This window comes from Physcomitrium patens, chromosome 4 (assembly GCF_059467195.1).
Source record: "Physcomitrium patens ecotype Gransden chromosome 4, ASM5946719v1, whole genome shotgun sequence".
In the NCBI taxonomy this organism is placed as follows: Eukaryota; Viridiplantae; Streptophyta; class Bryopsida; order Funariales; family Funariaceae; genus Physcomitrium; species Physcomitrium patens.
In genome coordinates this window covers 14,761,650-14,784,410 of record NC_143413.1, presented here as the reverse complement: position 1 = coordinate 14,784,410, position 22,761 = coordinate 14,761,650, and the positions used below count along the sequence as shown (strand labels likewise).

The 22,761-nt window shown below is 34.9% G+C and overlaps 1 protein-coding gene and 1 long non-coding RNA gene across 2 annotated transcripts; one reads left to right on the top strand and one right to left on the bottom strand.

Annotated features, from left to right (window-relative positions):
- Positions 1-18,060: 18,060 nt before the first annotated feature.
- On the bottom strand, positions 18,061-19,224 carry LOC112281484 (uncharacterized). Its single transcript, XR_002969616.3, has 3 exons — positions 18,898-19,224; positions 18,671-18,751; positions 18,061-18,382 (listed from the first exon to the last, which is right to left on the bottom strand). It is a non-coding gene; the product is annotated as an uncharacterized LOC112281484 (long non-coding RNA).
- Positions 19,225-20,128: 904 nt separating this feature from the next.
- LOC112281483 (trans-cinnamate 4-monooxygenase) lies at positions 20,129-22,438 on the top strand. The gene is made up of 3 exons (XM_024518065.3): positions 20,129-20,516; positions 20,634-21,274; positions 21,414-22,438. Exons 1-3 carry the CDS (start codon positions 20,337-20,339, stop codon positions 22,144-22,146), a joined length of 1,554 nt encoding a protein of 517 aa, XP_024373833.1. The 5' UTR covers positions 20,129-20,336; the 3' UTR covers positions 22,147-22,438.
- The last annotated feature ends 323 nt before the right edge of the window (positions 22,439-22,761 follow it).

The window sequence follows — 22,761 nt, the reverse complement described above, 5'->3', positions numbered from 1 at the left end:
GAATCTTCACTTTGGAACTCTTTTTCTTTCTTCTTGGTCACTTCATAGACAAGTCTTGCTATCACATAATCCATTGTGAGTTCTTTTACTTTGATGGATTCTAATGCCACAATGAGATAGTTGTAGGACTCGGGAAGGCTCATAAGCAAGGTCATGACAATATCACTTTCTTTTAAAGGGTTATCAATAATAGTAAGTTGATTAGTAAGAGCTTTTATCTTGTTGATATGAGCCAAGAGGTCTTCACATTCTTCGATCTTGTAAGTGAAGAATTTCCTCCTTGTGAAGATGATATTGGATAAGTTCTTGCTCTCGTATATGTTGCAAAGAATCTTCCATGCTTCTACTGGTCCTTTGCAAGAGATGATGTGAGAAAATTTGGCTTCAACCAAATTAGTGGCAATCATGCCAAAAGCCTTCTTTTCTTATCTTGTGAAGTCCTTCCTTTCTTTAGCATCAGCATGTGTGCTTGGAGGTTCTTCACTTTCATCTATAATGTCCCAAAGGTCCAAAGATGCCAATAAAAGCTTCATTTTGACCTTCCAATGGTAGAAATTGTCACCTCTAAACTTCTTAATTACTCTCAAACCTTCACCCTCACTTGAAGCCATGTCTTAGAAGACGTCTATCAAAAAATATCAAGAAAAAGAATCTCTATGTGCTTAAAATCACTAAAATAATTTTGTACTAGCAAAATCTGAGAATGCCCTCTTGAGAATAAATGAATGTTTTTTCACTCCAAACACTCCTAAATCAACTTTTAAAGCTTCTAACAAGTATGTGAATTCCAATCAACCTCACCATCTAGTTCTTCAACTCATAAAACTCACTTTCTCACCACAAAATCAAAGACACTATCAAGATCTTTTTATAAGGTCTTAATCACTCAATCCTAGGAATTAAGAACCTTCAAATAAATGTAAGAGATCTATAAGGCCTAAATTAGAACCTCCACAAGTCAAAATACCAGATTAGATCATACAATCTCTAATATCAGCAAACACCATAAGATCTATTCCACACAAGAACAACAACGAGCAAATGACTTCAACCTACTTAAATGGCACAACAAAGTATGTAAGGGCCTATAACCTATTAAAGAAATATAATAAGCAAGACACAAGTAAGTAAAAATCACCAAGATTAGACATAAGAGAAGTGTGAAATGAGATACCTCTCACTTCCAGCACCCTTTACTTATAGGTAGAGGTTACATCTATTTAGGCTAATATTCATCTTACTTTCATCCAACTAAACCCTAAAATCCTCTTAACCTAGCTACCACCTATAATCCTAGCTGCCACCTTGATAACTTTCTTTCATCTTTTTACTACCTTTTGACCATTAGTAACTTATCTAAGATAATATCTTTTACCTTCTAACTTATCCTCCATTTACTTTAACAATTATTAGCTGCTCGTATTACCCATCCATGTTCCATATCAATTGGCTATTTTTGCTTCTTATAACGATCCTTAGACATAAGATTTATTTCTGAACCATTGTCAACTAAAGCAACAATTGGTTCTTCTAAATGTCCTACTTTCACCAATACTTCACTAGTTACCTTTATCCAATGTTTTTGAGTATAATGGCTTGAAGCTTCCATTTCTTTATTACTATAATCTTTGAAATGTATTCATTGATTATACCCATTCTTTTCATTTGTTGATTGCTTGTAACCATAATCAACCTCTTCTTCATCTTTATATAATCTTGCATCAATAGCATGACTCATTCCAACTTCGCCCATTAATTGCCTCTTTTGCTTGATGTTGTCAATGTTAACATCATGAAACTCCTTCTTTGCAATTTCTGAAATTTCTTTCAATGTGAATTCCACCTTAGCATTTAATATATGTTCTTCCAGCATCCTTTTTAAATTTTTTGCCGCTTCAATATCAGAAAGTAGCTTATAAGTAATTGATTACCCTTATCTTTTATCTCGTTTGTTTTTTTTTTTTGAATGATGCTAAAGTATTCTTTATAAGCAATTCTTATGAAATCGCCTCACGAGCCTCATCTCCTCAAGTTTGCCTCTTAGAAGAATTTCCTTCTCTTATATCATCAAAACTTCTTCGTCTTTTTTCTTCCATCAAAGCTTTATGTTGGCTCTTAGCAATATATGCATGAACTGAAAGAGACTCAAAAAGATCTTTTCAACCTATTGCACCTCGTATTGTAGCTGCAGTCCTCAATAACGCTTCTCTAGGCATTTTTCCTTTTTACATTGTAGAAATGGCAGAAGCCCAAAATTCACTAGTTTCTATACTTCCACCAAAGTCATCATCTACTCTAGCACCATAACTTGCACTCTCTTGTGTTGCTATTCCATGTTCTATTAAATAATCTTGAATCAATGCTCTCATACCTCCTTTGCCAAAATTGATTTGAAAGAGATCCTCTGTATCCTTTAATGCAATCTTTCCATCTTTTCAGTAAAAAACTCTTTGCTACATCATATTATTAAATTCATTGCAATCCTTCCTAATATGTGAAGCGTCATCACATCAAACACATCTTTGTACATACCCTTGTTTTGAAACATTCTTCAAATTGTTTGTTGAAGTATTTTCTTCAAGTCTTCTCAATTTGATTTGAAGATCTTACATTCCACATATAATTTCTTCAATCCCCATATCTCCTTTCTTCGATAAAGATATTGAAGGTTGAACAGTAGGCATTGTTGGTCGTGTTGTATGTACTAGAATTTTAGGTGCTTGTACTGCTTTTGAAATATTACTCCTATCCTTCCTCTTTTCTCTTTTTGCAAGCAAACCCACCATATTTTCGATATTTTTCCACTTTGTTGACAATCCTTCATCTTCTTCTTTGTCTTTAAGAAGCAATTCCAATTTCTCTTGAAATTCTCTATCAACAGCTTGAAGAAATAGTTCAATCTTGTTCGGTTCTAATGTCAATTTTTCTACCTTCGATAATTGAAAATACTGCCTCTCAAATTCCTTTAGTAGCTCTCTTACTTGCAAATTCTTATTAGGTTGCTCAATCCATTCTAGAAATAATTTCTTTGTAACATGATCAGTGTTCTCCAAGAAATATTCATCTTGTAATGCATGTAAAAAAATCTCCCATGAATTTCTATAATGCTCTATAATTGATGTAATATTCTTTCTTATCTTCGGTATCATCGCAAGTCCAAATAATTCAACCATCTTCTTCTCAGAAACCCAATTTAATTCCATTTCCCAAACATAATATTTTAAATACTTTGAAATATTTCTTCTATCAAATTAATCAATTTTATTGACCATTGCTTGTAATGCTTTGGTTTCTAAAGCTTCTTTGCAATCATTGCTTTGTTGTTGCCGCATAGATAATGATAAGGCTTAAAACATACTAGCAACAGACGGATCCATGTACATACCTTGTTCTTTAGAAGAAACCCCACCAAAAGCTCCTCTTGAAGCCCCTCCCAAAGCTCCTTCAAAATTTTTATTCTCGTTTTCCATAAAATAAAAATAAAAATAAACAAATTCTAATACCTCCCTCCTGAAGCGTTTCACGTCGGGTTCACCACTTATATTGAATTACGTGCTATCTAACTTGAGAACGCACTTGACGTCTGGCTATGGAAGATAAAATGATGTTTTACAAGTATCCAAGTAGTCTAGTGGGTTTCAACCATCTAAATACAAACTATTTCAGATTTCAATGTAAAAGCTTCATCCCAATACAAAGTGCTAAGAAACAATATTTTTAATAACTTCAAGATATTATAAGCACAAATTCTTTTGTTATTTGTAAGTTTTATTTTATTTTATTTTTATGTATTATTTTTTTATTTTTTATTTTATTTTATCTTATTTTTTTATTTTTTTTAATTATTAATTATTTTTTATTTTTTAATTATTTTTTATTTTTTAATTTTTTAATTTTTAAACCCTAATCCTAGACAACGAGCTTTGAGAAGCTCTAATTTTCAATCTGATTGTCCGATTGTTATAAAACTTCTACCATTAGTCTCTTTATAAGTCTTCTAAATGCTCAAGAAGTTTCAATCCAATCTAACTTATAGATTTCAAGAAAACGCCATAAATCCAAACTAATGTTCCTTGACCACTGCTTAGAAAGTTGATGATGAACCTTGACTTGCAATTTCTCCTTCTCTAACTATTAATTCTTATTCAAACATCGTGTGCAGCTCCGCCTTTAAGTCCTTGATTTACCACTTTAAAATTCACCTTATTCCAACTAATAGATCTCCAGATATTACAGAAATCCTAAATAACTCCAGTATGTCGACTTCTGATACCTCTTTATACTAATGATCAAATATCCTCTATCTGTACTATTAGATTAATACAAATTTTTCCATGCACTTGGCATACTCAACCATCTAGACATCTCTAAAATTTCAACTGCAAATGTTTTTTCAATTTTACAAAACAATCAAGACTACTAGCCTTAACTTTATTGCAAAAAACCCAATTCACCAATACAAACACTGACTTTGAGCAATGATTGCAAAGTCCTCCCAAATCCTATGAAATCAAGTCCTACACCTTTTGAAGGAACTTGAAGCTAGCTCTTCGATCCCAAAATCCTGATCTCGGAATGCCCTCTTTCTTTTCTTCTTTTTTTCTTTAACTCCGTGAGGTCCTCTATTCTTTCACCTTGGACTTGGAATTCGAACAATAGATAGCGCTTCCATAGAATTCTTGCCTCTAAGAGGATCTTTCTACGGAAAGGACGTTTCTTCGAAATGATATAAAGAACAAAATAGCTTGAAATGGAATCGAAGCCTCCGTTATCGGAACCTCATTGGATTGTCCAACCTAGTCAGGTCTCTTATTGGATAAGAGGCCCCTAATAGGACCTGGATTGGATGTCTCCATAATTGAATCAAATTGGCCCTTTGCATCAGGCTCACCCAAATGTTGAATTGGTCCTTTCTCCTTTTGCCAACTCTTGGTAAGAACGGCTTTGACACATTCCACTCGATTTACTGGAGTATCTTGAGAACCTCGATTTATCTCCTCAATTTTTCCTTGGCTTTGGATCTGTTGATCTCGATTATTAAAATTGAACGGAAGATTACATTGCTAATAAGTATGCCCTGACTGCTTGCTATTCCTACACACTGGCGTTTAATTGTCATTGGCTCTAGGATTGGAACATTTACTAGCATAATGACCAATCTGTGTGCAATAGAAACAAGAAAGTGGTCTTCTTGCACCCCCATCAAGCATATTGGGTGTCTCCACCAATATATATCTACTAAGCTTATTCCATGTAGGATTAGAAAATGATCTTGGTTGTCCTGTTGGTATGGAGGGTACTTGATTTGATGATGCTGGTGGAGCATATTGCTCATGTCATGTACGGTGGTATAGCTTGCAATGAGGTGACATTAACTGGCCCCTGCATATTAGCACTGGAATTGGTCACTGTTTCTAACATCCAAGATGACTAAATATTAATAAAATATTTTTTATTTATATTTTTATCATATAGTTGTGTTACAACATGACAATGCTCAAGAATTTTTAGTCCAATCCAACTTATAGATTGTGAAAAAACCTCCAAAAATTACATTGATGTCACTCGGCCACCAACTTGAGAGGTGAAGCAAAAGTTCTAGTAGTGATTTTTCCTTCTCTAACTATTAACTTCAATTCAAAATTAGTGTGCCACTTTATTCAATTCAAAGTCAATCAACACCATGCCAATTTCACCTTGACCCAACTAGTAGATCTCTAGATATCACAAAAACCCTATCCAACTCTAATCTGCCATCTTCTGAAACCCTCTTGTGCTAAAAACTAAATATCTCTAAATCACACTATTAGATTATTACAAGATTTTGTATACACTTAGCACACCTAATAACCCAAACAGTATCAAATTTTAAACTATAGATGCTACATTAATTGCATGAACTAGCCAAAATTACTAGCCTTAATTATATTATATAAAATCCAAATCACCAATATAAATCTGACTTTAATCAATAATTATTAAGTCTTCAAAAATCCTATAAAATAATCCTTATGCCTCTGAAAAGAGCTTCAAGCTAGCTCTCAAATCCTAACCCCCGATCTTCAAATGAATCCCTAATTTGCCCTAAGTAATTGTTTTATTGACTAGAGGTCTAATTTCAACCCTATCTCACAAATGGTCGACCCCCACGTATCAATCCTATCTATCCTAAGGATTTTTTAGGCCAATCCTACCTAAAACTTGATCCTAGTATCAACCATATCAACTACTTACCTCTTCTACCTTGATTTTATAAATTTATGGCCTTTCTAAGGTAGTGAAAGAGTTTCTATATCCTAGAAGGTAAAAATATTAACTAACTTTTATCTACTTTCTATTAAGATAAGAAAATATGCTAAGAGACTTTCATTAAATCCTTATTAAAATATTTTGAATTCTTGTTGAACTAATATAATAGATTATTAATTAAAAAATTATTTTTAGTCATATTTTTACCATATAATAACATCACAACATGACAACGGATTGACAAATATCTAAGAATACTTCACTAATCTTTTAAACCCTAAATTCCGAGACTATAATCCACAAAAAACTTCATGCTTTTCAATCTAAATATTTAATCAAATTCAAATTCATATTACACTTTATACACAACTATACCTACAAACACAAAACTTTCATTTGTAGATCTATTACCAAACTTACAAAATTCTCCAAAAAGTATCATCTATTTTATTTCACAAATCTAGAATCACCTAAAAAAAACCCTAACTTTGCAAAGCTCTTACAAAGTTAATACACACTCAAATCATCCAAAATCAATGCTCAAAGAAACCCTATCTAGTGTACTTCCAAATCCTATTCTTTGATCTCTCAAAAAACCCTGGAATTATCGAGGCTTGGTTTTGTGTTTGCGGGTCTGATCTTGACCGTGATTGATAACTAGTCTTCTCCGGATATCAATTTTTGTCCCATTTGAAGTAAATTCTACTAAAACTAATTCCTAATTCCTTCCTACATATGCCTTTATCTTTTATTTTTCTAATCTACCTTGTTTTGCCTTATTTATGGCCTTATAAAGTAGATAGAAGTAATTTTTTAAAAAAAACAGCATTACTACTAAAAGTTTTACTACCTTCCTATCTTTTATCCATATTTTTCTTCTTTAACTTTTAACTCGGCTTTTCTATAATAAGATCCATATTATTATCTTTTATCATATAGTCATGTTACAACACAATATCATAAAGATATAAGTTTGGTCTTTGCTATCCTTTTTCAATCTCTTTTCTCCAAAAGTCATTGTAAATACTTCTAAAAATGAATTCAAACCATAGAAAAGAAGTGAATCTTTTCCCATCAAAGGTGCAAATTAAGAGAGATCTTTTTTAGAGAAATACGTACTTATGAATCCAACTTAATTAAATCCATGAGAGTATTGAAAAATATAATCTTAAATAGAGCTTTATTTTTTGTAAAAATCTTTAAAATTTTAATCTTATTCTATCAAATTTCATAGACATACTTATCCTTGTTTCTCTCATATTGTCAAAGACATAATCATGTAAGCTAGTAATTACATATACAAATAGGTAGAAGTAAGTAAAAGTAGGTAAAAATAAGTTAATTCTATAGTATTTAATATGGAAGCTTTCTAGAGGCTTTGTAGACGCTGCTTTGACTTCATAAGTGTCTTTAATTGACTTTTTGGATTAGAAACGTGGTCAACAAGTTGGCCATGTGCCACACATATTATTAGCTTGAAGATCAAGCTAACTATGTGGCCCACACATAGAAAATCTTGCCTTGTAAGTCAAGGCATGTGTTCTACAAAGTCAACACATATTGGAGGTCCTATAGAACGTCGCCACGTAGCCCCTAGTTAGATAGTATATATAGAGACAAGAGTGAAGGCTTCTCCACTCTTGTCAACTCTTTTCTTGCTTCCAGTCTAGTTTCAAGGGTCTCTAATTTTCTTGTCTTTTGGCAATAGCCATTCCAGTTTCTCTTTCAATATATATACTTGTTTATATATATTTTGTTACCTCTCTTTAATGAAGGCTCACTTGTCTGAATTGTTTTTTCATCGAGTTCTTGTCCTTGACAGATTGACAAGAGTACACCTACAATATTAGAGCTTTGTCTAATCTTGATTAAGAGTGGATTACCCCTTTTTCTTGATAAGATATAAGCATATTAGAAGTTGCGGATTACCCTCTTCTAAACTGATATTGTCTTTAGTATTTTCTTTGTTCTCAAGTCCTCTCTTCTATTTGTCTTGAGCGATATTAGACATCTTCTCTCTTCTAAGTGTTATCATAGCAAAACTTCTTGAAATGAAGACTGCAATGGCACAAATTCAAGAACAATTGAGGGAGTTAATGCTTGCAATGCATCAACTCAATTTACCACCACAAGGAGCAACAAGATTGGCAGGAAGTGAAGATATAGAAATAGTTGGAGCTGCTTCAACATCTGCACCAAACCATGTCTTTTCTCCTATGGTGGAAAGCCCTTCAAATGTTAGAGAACCAAGAATTGCCCTACCTGAGAAGTTTCATGGCACTAGATCCAAGTTTCAAGGATTTATCAATCAAGTACAATTTGTGATTGAACTTCAACCCCAAAGCTATCCAACTCCAAGTTCGCAAGTTAGATTCATTAGTACGCTTCTTTCAGGTTCAGCACTATCATGGTTTTCATCTTTTCTTGAACGACGAGATCCAATATTGGATAATCTATAGGCTTTCTTGGCGAAGTTTTGATCCAAGTATGGAAAACATGATGCAATTCGTGTTGCAACCAATAAGATCCATATTTTACGACAAGGCAATCGATTAGTAACGTTATATGCTTCACAATTTTGACAACTTCTAACTGATATCAAGTGAGATGATGCTGCACTTATTAGTCAATTTCTCTATGGATTATAATATGAGGTAAAAAAATTAATGCTCAACTTACCTGATCCTCAAGCATTGAGTCAAGCAATTGACTTTGCTGTGAAGTGCGACAATCGCCTTTTTGAATTTTGATCTGAGAACCGTACAAGTGGACCTCAATGTTACTATAATTCAATGGCAATACCAACACCTCTTCAACACATACATTCGGAAGTAGAGGATATGTAAATTGATGCAGTACGTTTCAAACCTCTTACTGAGCAAGAAGAGACTTGTCGTTGTCAAGAAGGATTATGTTTATATTGTGGAGAACGAAAGCACACTGCTCAACATTGTCCAAAGAAATGATGCAATCACAAAATAAGGAGTATGGCTATGAAATAAGACAATATATCAGAAAACGAGTTTGTCTAGCTACAATAGGAACCGTGTCGCTGGAACCTTGCACAACATCTAGTAAAGGTCCTATTCTCTCCTCAAAGCCCTCTCCTTGTTTTACATTAAATATTATTTTAGGACCTAAACATTAAAAAGTCTCTTCCTTGTTAGATTCAAGAGCCTGAGCATGTTTTTTACATGAAGAATTTACTAAAAGACATAGCATATCTTTAATAAAGAAAACTAAATCTGTTCATGTAGAAGTCATAGATGGTCGTCCATTGTCTTCTGGAGATATTACTCATGAAATCCTTCCTATAGAAGTAATAATCAATAGTCATAATAGTTTTGTAATATTTAATATCATTAGATCTCCCTCTAATCCAGTCACTTTAGATTTATCAAGGTTAGAAAAATACAACCCTCAAATAGATTGGATTTCTCGAACTCTTACTTTCTCTAAAAGTATAATTAACAGTGTAGTTAATCAAGTAGAGAGTCATAAGTCCAATTCAATTAAATCCGTATTTATAGGTACAAAAGCTTTCTTGCATGCTGCTATGAAAGAATCACCATATATAATTTATGCCACACCCATTTCTACTGGTGAAAAGACTTCAAGTGGCATTCCAAGCCAATATCAAGAATTTCAAGATGTATTTGAAAAAAAGAATGCAGATACACTCCTAGAACATTGTCCTTATGATTGCTCAATTGACCTTCAAGAAGGAACACAACCGCCATTCGCACCAATCTACAGTTTATCACAAAATGACTTGGCTGAACTCAAGGAGTATATTAAAGAAAATCTAGCCAAGAATTTCATATGCCATTCTAAATCTTCAGCAAGAGCTCCAATTCTATTTGTGAAGAAAAAAGATAGCTCATTGCGGATGTGTGTTGATTATTGAGGATTCAACAAGATTACCATCAAGAACAGGTATCCACTACCTTTAATATCTGGACTTCTTGATCAGCTGAATCAAGCTAAGATCTATACAAAAATAGATCTTCGGAGAGCATACAATCTAATACGCATCAAAGAAGGAGATGAATAGAAGACTGCGTTTCAAACTAGGTATGGACATTTTGAATACAACGTCATATCTTTTGGACTTACAAATGCACCAAAAGCTTTTCAACATCTAATGAATGATGTTTTTCGAGAATTTTTGGACAATTTTGTAGTCTGTTATTTAGACGACATCTTGATCTATTCTAAGAATCCAGAAGAACATGAACTTCATGTTCGTCATGTGTTACAAAAATTAAGAGATGCAGGACTCTATGCCAAGAGAGAAAAGTGTGTATTCCATACTACTCAAGTCGATTTTTTAGGTTACATCATTTCAAATGATGGACTTATGATGGATCCTAAGAAAGTTCAAACTATTATAGACTGGAAGATCTCAAAAACGATAAGAGATGTCCAATATTTTTTAGGATTTGTCAACTACTATATGATCTTCATCAAAGACTTCTTTCGAATTGTAGCTCCACTTATACGTTTGACTTGTAAAGACAAACTCCAATGGAATCAAGAAGCGGAAGTTGCTTTTGAATCTTCGAAGACAGCGTTTGTTTCTGCACCAATCTTATATCGTGTTGATTTTTCTAAAGCATTCTTTATAGAAACAGATGCATCGGACTTTGCTCTGGGTGTGGTTTTATCACAAATGGGAACAGATGACAAACTTCATCTAGTAGACTTTTATTCAAGAAAATTCTCAGCAGCAGAAATTAATTATGAGATCCATGACAAAGAACTTCTTACAATTGTAGATTCTTTTCAAGAATGGCATCATTATCTAGAAGGCACTTCCAGTCCTATCATCATGTATACGGATCACAAGAACCTCAAATATTTTATGTCAGTACTTGTATTAAATTATTGCTAAGCTCGTTGGAGCATGTTTTTATCAAGAGTCGAGTTCATCATCACTTATCGGCTAGAAAAACAACAAGGTTTGTCCGATGCTTTGTCTAGACGTTCTTATCTTACACCAAAAGAAGGAGATGCAGCTTTTGAGTAACAAAGAACAGTTCTCTTGAAGCCGGAGCAATTTCATCTTCGAACAATAAAATCAACATTGACTGTTGATTTAACTTTTCTTAAGCAAGTCTAGTTAAGTATGTCTTTAGATCCTCTTGTTTATGATATCAAGAATAATTCTTCTAAATCTCATAATCCCTCTAAATTTGAATTCAAGAACAACCTACTCTATTTCGAAGGATGCCTATATGTTCCAGAAGAAGAAGCACGTTTACGTGTTCTTCAAGCTCGTCACGACTTCCGAGCAGCACGACATTTTGGATATAATAAGACTTTGGAGCTAATATCTAGGGATTTTTAGTGGCCTCAAATGTAAAAGGCAGTTAAAGACTTTGTACAATCATGTGATGTTTGTTCAAGATCAAAAACTCCTCATCATCGACCTTTTGGACTTCTTCAGCCATTACCCATTCCAGAACAACCATGGTCTTCTGTTTCTATGGACTTCATCATGGATCTTTCAATCTCAGGTTCTTATGACTCTATATTCGTGATAGTAGATCATTTTATCAAGATGGCACATTTTGTACCATGTACAAAATCTATCACAGGTGAAGAGACAGCTAAACTCTTTCTTGACAATATCTATCGCTATCATGGATTACCCAAGGATATTATATCAGATAGAAAAACTCAATTTGTATCAAGATTTTGGCGGACTCTTTTCAAGATTCTTAAAGTGGATATAAAACTATCTTCGACATTCCATCCTCAAACTGATGGACAAACAGAGCATGTTAATCAAGTTTTGGAGCAATATTTAAGATGTACCATTAATTACCAACAAGATGATTAAACAACTCTTTTGTCATTGGCAGAGTTTGCTTACAATAACATGGTACATTCTTCTACAAAAAAAATACCTTTCTTTGCTAATTATGGTTATTATCTATGACTTGATACTTTTGACTTTTCAAAAGTTGATAATCCTGCTCCGAAAGATTTGGCAATTCATTTATCAGAGCTACATGCAACGATGAAGGCGAAGTTAAAAAAGGCTGAAGAACAACAAAAGGTCAATGCGGATGTCTATCGAAAGGAACAACCGTCATTTGTCTTAGGTGATAAGGTATGGCTACTTCGTCATAATATCAAGACCACTCGTCTTTGTGACAAGTTAGACTATCGAAGGCTAAGACCATTTTCTATTTCTGTACAAATTAATCCAGTTGCATATCGTTTACATCTACTAGAGTCAATGAAAATCCATCCAGTATTCTACGTGTCTCTTCTTGAACCATACAAGACAGTGGACACACCAAGAAGATGGCAAGCTCTACCTCCTCCTATAGAAGTGGATAATAATGAAGAGTTTGAAGTAGAAGAATTCTTAGATTGAAGGCGGCGCCAAAAGAAATTGGAATATCTTGTCCATTGGTGCGGATATGGTATTAGTGAATGCACATGGGAGCCAATAAAGAATCTTGCAAATGCAGCAAAGGCGGAGGAGGCTTTTCATCGATGACATCCATCAAAATCAAGATGAAAACCTTCTTTATAAAAGAAACAACATCTAGGTAAGATAACATTCTACTTTCAATTCTTGTTTGTAGCTTCTTTGTAGTAGTGACGCTCAGGAGATGGAAAACCAAAAACCAGTGGATTCAACTCAAGAGCCTTCATTTGCTGACTTGCTAGATGACACATTACGATTGTCACAACCTTCAAGACGATGCAATCGAGATGAAGATCTTCAAGAATGACATGTTCTTCCTCGAATAGATGGCTAGATACAACGCGTTTGATATCACGATTTGGGAAGGGACTCCCGATGTTTGGTGATTGTGCTAGAGGTAGGAACAACTCTTGATGGTGTTCCAAATATTCTATTCGAAGGAAGTTACGAAGGCCTCAACAATGATCAAATAACTGGATGGTCTTCCCGCCCTGGTATGGGACACTATCGATGGTTGAGAGGCCCTATCAATCATCTTCGAAGAGAACAAAGATCAGAGTATGTGGCGAATACAATTCGTCGCATCATAGATTTTCTCAACATATGATGATCGCTCCTCGTAGAACTCATCCCTAGAAGGGGGGGTAATGTCACGAACATAATCATGTAAGCTAGTAATTACATATACAAATAGGTAGAAGTAAGTAAAAGTAGGTAAAAATAAGTTAATTCTATAGTATTTAATATGGAAGCTTTCTAGAGGCTTTGTAGACGCTGCTTTGACTTCATAAGTGTCTTTAATTGACTTTTTGGATTAGAAACGTGGTCAACAAGTTGGCCATGTGCCACACATGTTATTAGCTTGAAGATCAAGCTAACTATGTGGTCCACACGTAGAAGAACTTGCCTTGTAAGTCAAGGCATGTGTCCTACAAAGTCAACACATATTGGAGGTCCTATAGAATGTTGCCACGTAGCCCCTAGTTAGATAATATATATAGAGACAAGAGTGAAGGCTTCTTCATTCTTGTCAACTCCTTTCTTGCTTTTAGTCTAGTTTCAAGGGTCTCTAGTTTTCTTGTCTTTTGGCAATAGCCATTCCAGTTTCTCTTTCAATATATATACTTGTTTATATATATTTTTTTACTTCTCTTTGAGTGAAGGCTCACTTGTTTGAATTGTTTTTTCATCGAGTTCTTGTCCTTGACACATATTTGGAATAGTAAAATGTTTTGGATTTAGTTGTGACCTTGATATAGTTGCTTCTTTCAATTGCAAAATTTCTTAGTATAGACTTTAAACTTCATTGTTGACATCTTCCATAGATATTAGAATACTACCTCTATAGTCAATATTAGAGATATGTGAGATTTCTACCCTCAAAGTAGTAATAAGTTTATGAAAATCTACAATAGTTGCAAATCTATTCTCACTTCTGTGAAGAATAACATCTATTATTTTTTCTTTTATACATGATTCATTCAAATCTTAAAGTCAAATTAGAAGAAAATAATCTAGAACCTCTAATATCAAATTAATATTTTTATAAAGAAGAATATTTTACTTTCTTTAAAAAATATTAAAAGTAAATTTTAAGATTGATAAATTTAAAAGTAGATAAATATATATATATATATATATATATATATATATATATATATATATATATTTGTGATATATAATATCATTTTTAAAAATCATGGTTGGCCTATCTTTATTACAATTATAATTACAAAATTTGTATCAATTTAGCTTATCCTCATTTCTTCTATTCGACATTTTATTATAAAAATGAGTGTATCTAATTTCTCTTATATTTATTAGTTTAACACCAATTACACCTCAAATTTTACTCATTTCTTATCCATTTTTAGAATAACAAATGCTACCTTCTTATTACTACAAAATCACTTATCAAAGCAAATTTTTTTTAAAGCGCCTCCAAATCTCATATAAACTTCATCTCTTACAACTTTTTAAACACTTTATAGATATAGTAGAAAAAAATGATAAATCTCTCCATTGTGAATATACAAAGTTAGATGCTAAATAGACAAAATCTATAGAATAAAATAATATAACTTTATTCTATATAAAAATAGTTAAAAACTAGTTACTTTTCTCTAAAGATTCAAATCTATTACACCTCAATATATTCTTAATAAAAAAAAATGTTCTAATGAACCAAATATCTTTAAATCAAAAATTGTGGCATGTAAAAACAAATAATAACAAAACATTGACTATTTTGATATATTGTCAAGGACAAGAACTCGATGAAAAAACAATTCAGACAAGTAAGCCTTCACTCAAAGAAAAGTAACAAAATATGAATAATAAGTATGTATATTGAAAAGAAAAACTAGAATGGCTATTGCCAAAAGACAAGAAAACTAGAGACCCTTGAAACTAGATTAGAAGCAAGAAAGGAGTTGACAAGAGTGAAGAAGCCTTCACTCTTGTCTCTATATATACTATCTAACTAGGGGCTACGTGGCGACGTTCTATAGGACCTTCAATATGTGTTGACTTTGTAGGACACATGCCTTGACTTACAAGGCAAGTTTTTCTACGTGTGGGCCACATAGTTAGCTTGATCTTCAAGCTAACAACATGTGTGGCACATGGCCAACTTGTTGACCATGTTTTTAATCCAAAAAGTCAATTAAAGACACCTATGAAGTCAAAGCAGCATCTAGGAAGTTTCTAGGAAGCTTCTATATTAAATATTATAGAATTAACTTACTTTTATCTACTTTTACTTACTTCTACTTATTTTTATATGTAATTATTAGCTTACATGATTATGGCCGTGACATATATTTGCTCTCATTATACAATGAAAACCTATTGAAAAAGTTATAGCTTTCTAAGCCAAAAAAAATGGTTTATGTACCATATAAATGTGGTCATTACATACTTAAAAAATTACCTTAAAAAAGACATCTTTATGTGTCAACTACCAAGCTATGTATTCTTAAATTGTGCATACTTAATGTACAAGCTTTAATGCACAATATATAGCCTTCGACAAGGTCAATACTATCATACATCCATATTGACTTACACTTATAATAGCACAATATGATACGCACTCATGCCATTTTAAATATCTACTATTTGCAACATAGAGATTCTATAATTATTAAAGGTTTTATATATTAATGAATTATTCATCATTGGATCCAACTTAAAGATGATCTTAGACCTCAAATGTAATCTTTATAGCTACTATAAGATGAAGAAATTAGGCTTCATAAAGAAATTTCTTAAAGAACAAATTGTCTAAATAGCTTACAAAGTTTTTCTCTACCAAACATACTATTATAAAGCAATTTTTACCAAATACCTACATTGTGTCAAAGACAAGAACTCGATGAAAAAATAATTCAAACAAGTGAGCCTTCACTCAAAGAGAGGTAACAAAATATATATAAACAAGTATATATATTGAAAGAGAAATTGGAATGGCTATTGCCAAAAGACAAGAAAACTAAAGACCCTTGAAACTAGACTAGAAGCAAGAAAGGAGTTGACAAGAATGAAGAAGCCTTCACTCTTGTCTCTATATATATTATCTAACTAGGGGCTACGTGGCAACATTCTATAGGACCTCCAATATGTGTTGACTTTATAGGACACATGCCTTGACTTACAAGGCAAGTTCTTCTACGTGTGGGCCACATAGTTAGCTTGATCTTCAAGCTAATAACATGTGTGGCACATGGCCAACTTGTTGACCACATTTCTAATCCAAAAAGTCAATTAAAGACACCTATGAAGTCAAAGCAGCGTCTACGAAGCCTCTAGAAAGCTTCCATATTAAATACTATAGAATTAACTTACTTTTACCTACTTTTACTTACTTCTACCTATTTGTATATGTAATTACTAGCTTACATGATTATGTCCGTGACACATTGTCACTAATAACATATTTCTTTATTAAAATAATTTATATTTAGAAAAATATAAATTCTTATAGTTGACTCAAATTACTATCAATTATTAATTAGTAAATTATAATATTTCACTAAAATCCATTAAGACATAGGATTTCTATATTTCTTTTTTGTTGCCACGTGCACTATCTATAAGATTGTCACATAAAAACAACAAAGGAGATTATAAGCTATCTTCACAAAAATCTATTTTTAAATCTATAGTTACTAAAGAAGTAGGAATTGAAACTCAACAACTATTCTAAAGCATACTACAGTAGCAATTCTAACAATTGATCATTAATTAGTACATACATTTTTTATCTTAAAAAAATTTCTATTTCTTGGAGTTTTAAATATAAAGCTCTTTTTCTTATTCATCCTATGAATCAAAATATAAAGCACTAGCCAAAAGTACTTGTAAGACAATTTGAATCTACAATCTCATTTTAGAATTAAATTTTAGTAATAGATAATTAAGGTCATTATGATAACAACCAAAGTATTGTAAAGATTATCAAAAAATCTAATGTTTTATGACAAGTTCAAATCTTTAAAACCTATTGATATTTTAATAGATAAAAGATAGTAGATAAATATATCATCATTAATTTTATTAGAATCAATAACAAGCTATTTGACATTAAAAAAAAAAAAAAAAAAAAAAAAAAAATACTAGCTAGAAATGGATTTAAACCTTATAGAATTGGTCTCAATTTGAGAATCCAAAAGACATCATGTCTTCAACTTAGAACTTATTTTTAATTCATGAACCTCTTAGCTTTGGCCCTTATACAGAAATTCTTTTACATAGTTCTACTAAAGCCACCTATATGTTCTCTATAAGCGTCTTCAATATTGTAAATACTTAAATATTTGTCATATCAAATAACATACAACTTTAATAAATGATTTGGAAGAGAAGAACAACAATAATCATCTTCTAACTTCTAAATTAATACTCTAAAAAGAAAACTATTACAAACAATTTAATATTCTTTACAACAACATCTTATCAATACCAACCTAACATCCAAATCTATCAACAATATGATCTCGGCACTTGCCCTAGTTAGCACAATGCTAGTGGTTGAGGAATGTAATGTCTTGATAAAAAAAAAACAAACTGTTGAATAAAAGTTTGAACTTCATTTGTCAACAATGCAACAAAACAACCTCCAATTAAAACCTTAATCAACTCTAAGTCCACCCAATATATACAAAAAATATTTATCAAGTTAAATACGAATATATTATTCTTTGAATATAGTGATAAAATAAGTGATAACAATAGAATGTACACTAAATTTTACATATCAATCTTTTTTGACTCTACTAAGATTATCAATGATAAAATTCAAAATTGCACCCAACTTTTTGTAAAAATGATAAGACAACTTGAGATGAACTTGGGACACATCAAAGAAATAAGTACCTTCATCCTTTTTTAGCTTATCATCCATTAGGGATCCATCCTCACACAAACCAGTTCCGTTATATTGTACATATTCTTTCCTCCACACTTATCAAACGTGCTCTTCAGTTCAGAGCTTATTCTCCTGGCGTTCTATATTTCCCATTGATTTTTGCCAACAAGGATAAGCATTCTGATCTGGTGTGCGAACTCGGCGGAGGTTGCCAATCTTCTCGCCTGCTGGCATTGTGAAACCAATCGCTTATCATCGTAGTGTGCGTACAGCTAAGGTGGACCGCCTTCAATGTGCACGCCACCACTTCCAAACACGAACTGCACTTATCAGGGTTATGATCTCAGTGTGGAGATAATGAGCACTGTGCAATTACTTGAAAATTTTGTAAGAATTGACATTGAAGGATCTGAAAGAAATGATCCAGTTTGCTGTTTCGAGATTTCTTGCATGCAGGTACTGATACCCTAACTGCACACCTGGACATCTTTGACAGCTAGAGAGATTATAGCACATACAATTGCGTGCTGTGCTAGCTGGATCCAGTCTCATTGTCGTTCACTCCTTCCAATAGAATCCAACGCGATATGGAAATATAATTTCGTTACCTCAGGTAATGAATCCCAGGTCACTTGCGGAGATGTGTGTGATCTTGCACTCCGGGCTATCGAAGTCGTGTACTCCAATCTCTGCTTTTCATGCACAATGTGTTTAACGAGATATTATGTTAATGAAGTACAGGGACAATGTAGGTTTAATATTACAAATATAAATAGTTTGCGTAACATCGAGTAGATGAAAATGACGTAGCCGGGATCAACCATTTCAGCAGTACCTCTTTTTCCCAAGCGCACCAGCTTCTGTTGAAACATCGCACTTGAAATTTTAAACGAAGGCTTTAGAGTCGAGTAAGAGAGAGACATGTGAAAATGGGAAGACTGGCTGCTTTCGCTTGACGGGAATGTTGCTGTACTACTCTGAATGATGAAAGCCAGACGGGGAGCAGCGACGTGTGAGAATATGTTAGTTAGAGACCAAAATTTGACCAAACCTGCCACTCAATTCTTTGAAGTTTGTGGAAGAGCCGGAAATCCTAGGAAAACGCATGTGCCTCAACAGCAGTCTTAAACTCCCTGTCAATGTATCAAGTCCTGAGTCTATCCCCAACGAACCACAACGTGTTTCCTCCGTAGCATATTTATACGTCGAGCACATTGAATGCTGGCTGGGAAACAATGAGCTTTAAGCGAGCAAACTTAATTTCCTGACCAATCAGAAGAAAATGAGAGCCACGTTTCAGAATCTGGATTACAGAAGTGTGCTGTTGATTTATGAATCGAGAAACTTCCAGGTAAACGAATGGTTCACATTCCTAACAACTGGCGAAAATGAAACTATCCTGATCACGACATATTCCGATACGCGCACATATTCCAATTGGACTTGGGTCACGCCCTCCCACTCGGACTCAGCAAATGATCATTGAAAGTATTTCTTGCGAATTTAAGGCGCCAGTGTCCATGTCGAACACTGTAGCATTGAAAAAGGAGAAAGTTTTGAAAAGGTCACGAAGGGTGGCGCTGCTCTGGCACTAAGCTGGATGCAAAACCTTTCTACTATTTATAACGTGCCGCACACACGGACGCGGTAATCGATTATTATTGCGATAGGTTGCAGTCTCCTGTTAAGTTCTAAATTCGACCAGGGATTATTCAATTTCAAATTCCATACCATTTCTCGATACCTTGACCCAACGTCAAAAGCTTTATCGAAATTCACTCGCTTTTCTTCGTTTTTCGTTGAAGTCGTGGCTAATGCCAAATTCGATTCCTGCGATTTGTACTATTCCTTGTTTTTTTTTAATAAATAGCGTTCAGAAGATTTCGTCTGAGTTTCAGCTGTGTAGGAACTGCATCGGAGTAGAATCTGTGACGAAATTCAACGCCGTGGTCGTCGAATGGCTCAATTTCAACGTTTGTAAGCTTGAACCACTCCACTAAACCTTTTGCTATGAATAGCATATATAACGCGAACGTACCCTCCTCTTGGCTCAATCTGTAGTCCTTTTCTAGTGCTACTAGCAGCACCCTTCCTTATGTGCCTCCTTTCAGTCTCCTCGATTGTTACTGCAAGGATCGAAAGTTTTGTCAAACTCTTGGGGTTTTGAGGGCTTGAATCTGCATCGAAGAGCAGCTGGATGCAGCCGACTTGACGGTTGCGTTGCGATTGCATTCTTAGTAGCGTGCTTGGATTGATAGTTTAGAAAGTGTGGAGATGGCGGGCACAATAACGATGGAGGCGGCGAGTTTGGCCTCAATGTTCACGTTCAACAATATCGTGCAAGGATTATGCGTGGCGGTGTTTTTGGGGATTGTCATCATGAAGCTGAGGGCTCCCAAGTTGAAGCTGCCCCCCGGTCCCTTTGCCCTTCCCATTGTCGGCAATTGGCTCCAGGTTCGTCTCTCTCATGTTTTGGTTGAATGTATTCTCAAGCGACTGCATTACTCGCTGAAATCGAAATCTAAGTTATTCTAACTAAGATTTCGACTCGTTTTGCTTCATTTTCCTCAGGTTGGAGACGACTTGAACCAAAGAAATTTGGCCGAGATGTCGCAGAAATATGGGGATGTTTTCTTATTAAAAATGGGTCAGCGAAATCTGGTGGTGGTCTCTTCCCCTGACATTGCAAAGGATGTTCTTCACACACAAGGGGTCGAATTTGGCTCGCGAACTCGCAACGTGGTTTTCGACATCTTCACGGGTAATGGACAGGACATGGTGTTCACTGTCTACGGGGAGCACTGGCGCCGTATGAGGCGAATCATGACAGTGCCATTCTTCACCAACAAGGTAGTCCAGCACTCACGGTACGCGTGGGAGGAGGAAACTGACTACGTCATCAAGGATTTAAAGGCTCGCCCTGAAGCTGCCACATCCGGCGTGATAATTCGAAGGAGGTTGCAGCTTATGATGTACAACATCATGTACAGGATGATGTTTAACTCCAGGTTTGAGACTGAGGATGATCCTTTGTTCGTAAAGTTGAAGGCACTTAACGGGGAGCGCAGTCGGTTGGCTCAAAGCTTCGACTATAACTACGGCGACTTCATCCCCATCTTGCGACCATTTCTGAAAGGCTACCTTAAGACGTGCCAGGACGTGAAGGACCGGCGATTGGCTCTCTTCAAGGAACATTTTGTCGATGAGCGAAAGTATGCACGTCTTGAAAACCCTAACTGATCAACACTCAGAAATTGGAGGTCACTAGGGTTGGTTGTCCTTCTTGATGAGGAATGTAGGAGGCATTGTAGATTAAATTGACAAATCCTCTCTTCTTTTGTTGATTTGCAGGAAGTTGAATAGCGTGAATCCTCCCAAGTCCGAAGCTGAGAAGTGCGCCATCGACCACATCTTAGAGGCACAAAAGAAGGGAGAGATCAACGAAGACAATGTTCTGTACATAGTGGAGAATATCAATGTCGCAGCTATTGAGACAACTCTCTGGTCTATTGAGTGGGGAATTGCGGAGCTTGTGAACAACCAGGAGATTCAAACCAGGATTCGAAATGAGCTCGACTCCATTCTTGGAAAGGGCAATTTGGTGAGCGAGCCTGACACCTACAACAACAAGCTGCCATACCTGACAGCCTTCGTAAAGGAGGTGATGCGCCTTCACATGGCCATCCCCCTTCTCGTCCCTCACATGAACATCAACCAAGCCAAGCTCGCTGGTTACGACATCCCCGCCGAGAGCAAGATCCTCGTGAACGCGTGGTGGATTGCCAACAACCCTAAATACTGGGACCAGCCAGAGAAGTTCATGCCTGAGCGGTTCTTGGATGGAAAGATCGAAGCCTCTGGAAACGACTTCCGCTTCTTGCCATTTGGCGTCGGGCGACGGGCGTGCCCCGGAATCATCATCGCCATGCCCTTGTTGGCCATTGTGCTCGGACGCCTTATTCAATCATTTGAGCTCCTCACTCCCCCTGGCGTCAAGAAGATCGACCTTACTGAGACGGGGGGTCAGTTCAGTCTTCGTATTGCTAATCACTCAACTGTGGTCGCCAGACCTCTTGCCGTCTAGGTTTGCATTTTTTGTGACAGCATAGGAATAGGTCTTAGTTCTTTGAGGTATTCTGAGGTCGAATTGATCAGAACGATCTCTTACAAAAAGAAAAATTTGTTGTAGAATATCCTGCAGCACCTACCTTCTGGAATTGCACTGGATTGAATTCTCATCTGGACTAATACTAGTATGTAGAGTACAGAAATAATCGGTCCTTCCACTCACGTGCCAAGGCACTTAGTAAAAAAAACACTTGTGCATCCCTTTGGTTAAATCATAATACTGGTCAATCATTTGCAATTCTCCTGCACATTCCATGCCAACACGGCACCTCAGTGATCAACATTGTGTAGCTGTAAATCAATGCCAGCTATCATGCTCCAAGTCGCCATACATAGCACACCGCATTCTACAGTTTCAAAAAGCTTGCAAATTTCCAACTTCAAATGCTCTGATGTCGCGCTTGTAGCATTGGAAAACTTTATCAGCAATTTGCTCCCGCCATTATTCCTGATTGTGCTTTGCATAGTGAATAATTCAACGTCCTTTTAAATAAAAACAAGCTAGAGCGGGTGGAATATCTTTAACTTCTTCGGCGAAGAAGAAAATGATGATGTAAGAGGAGCTGTTTCT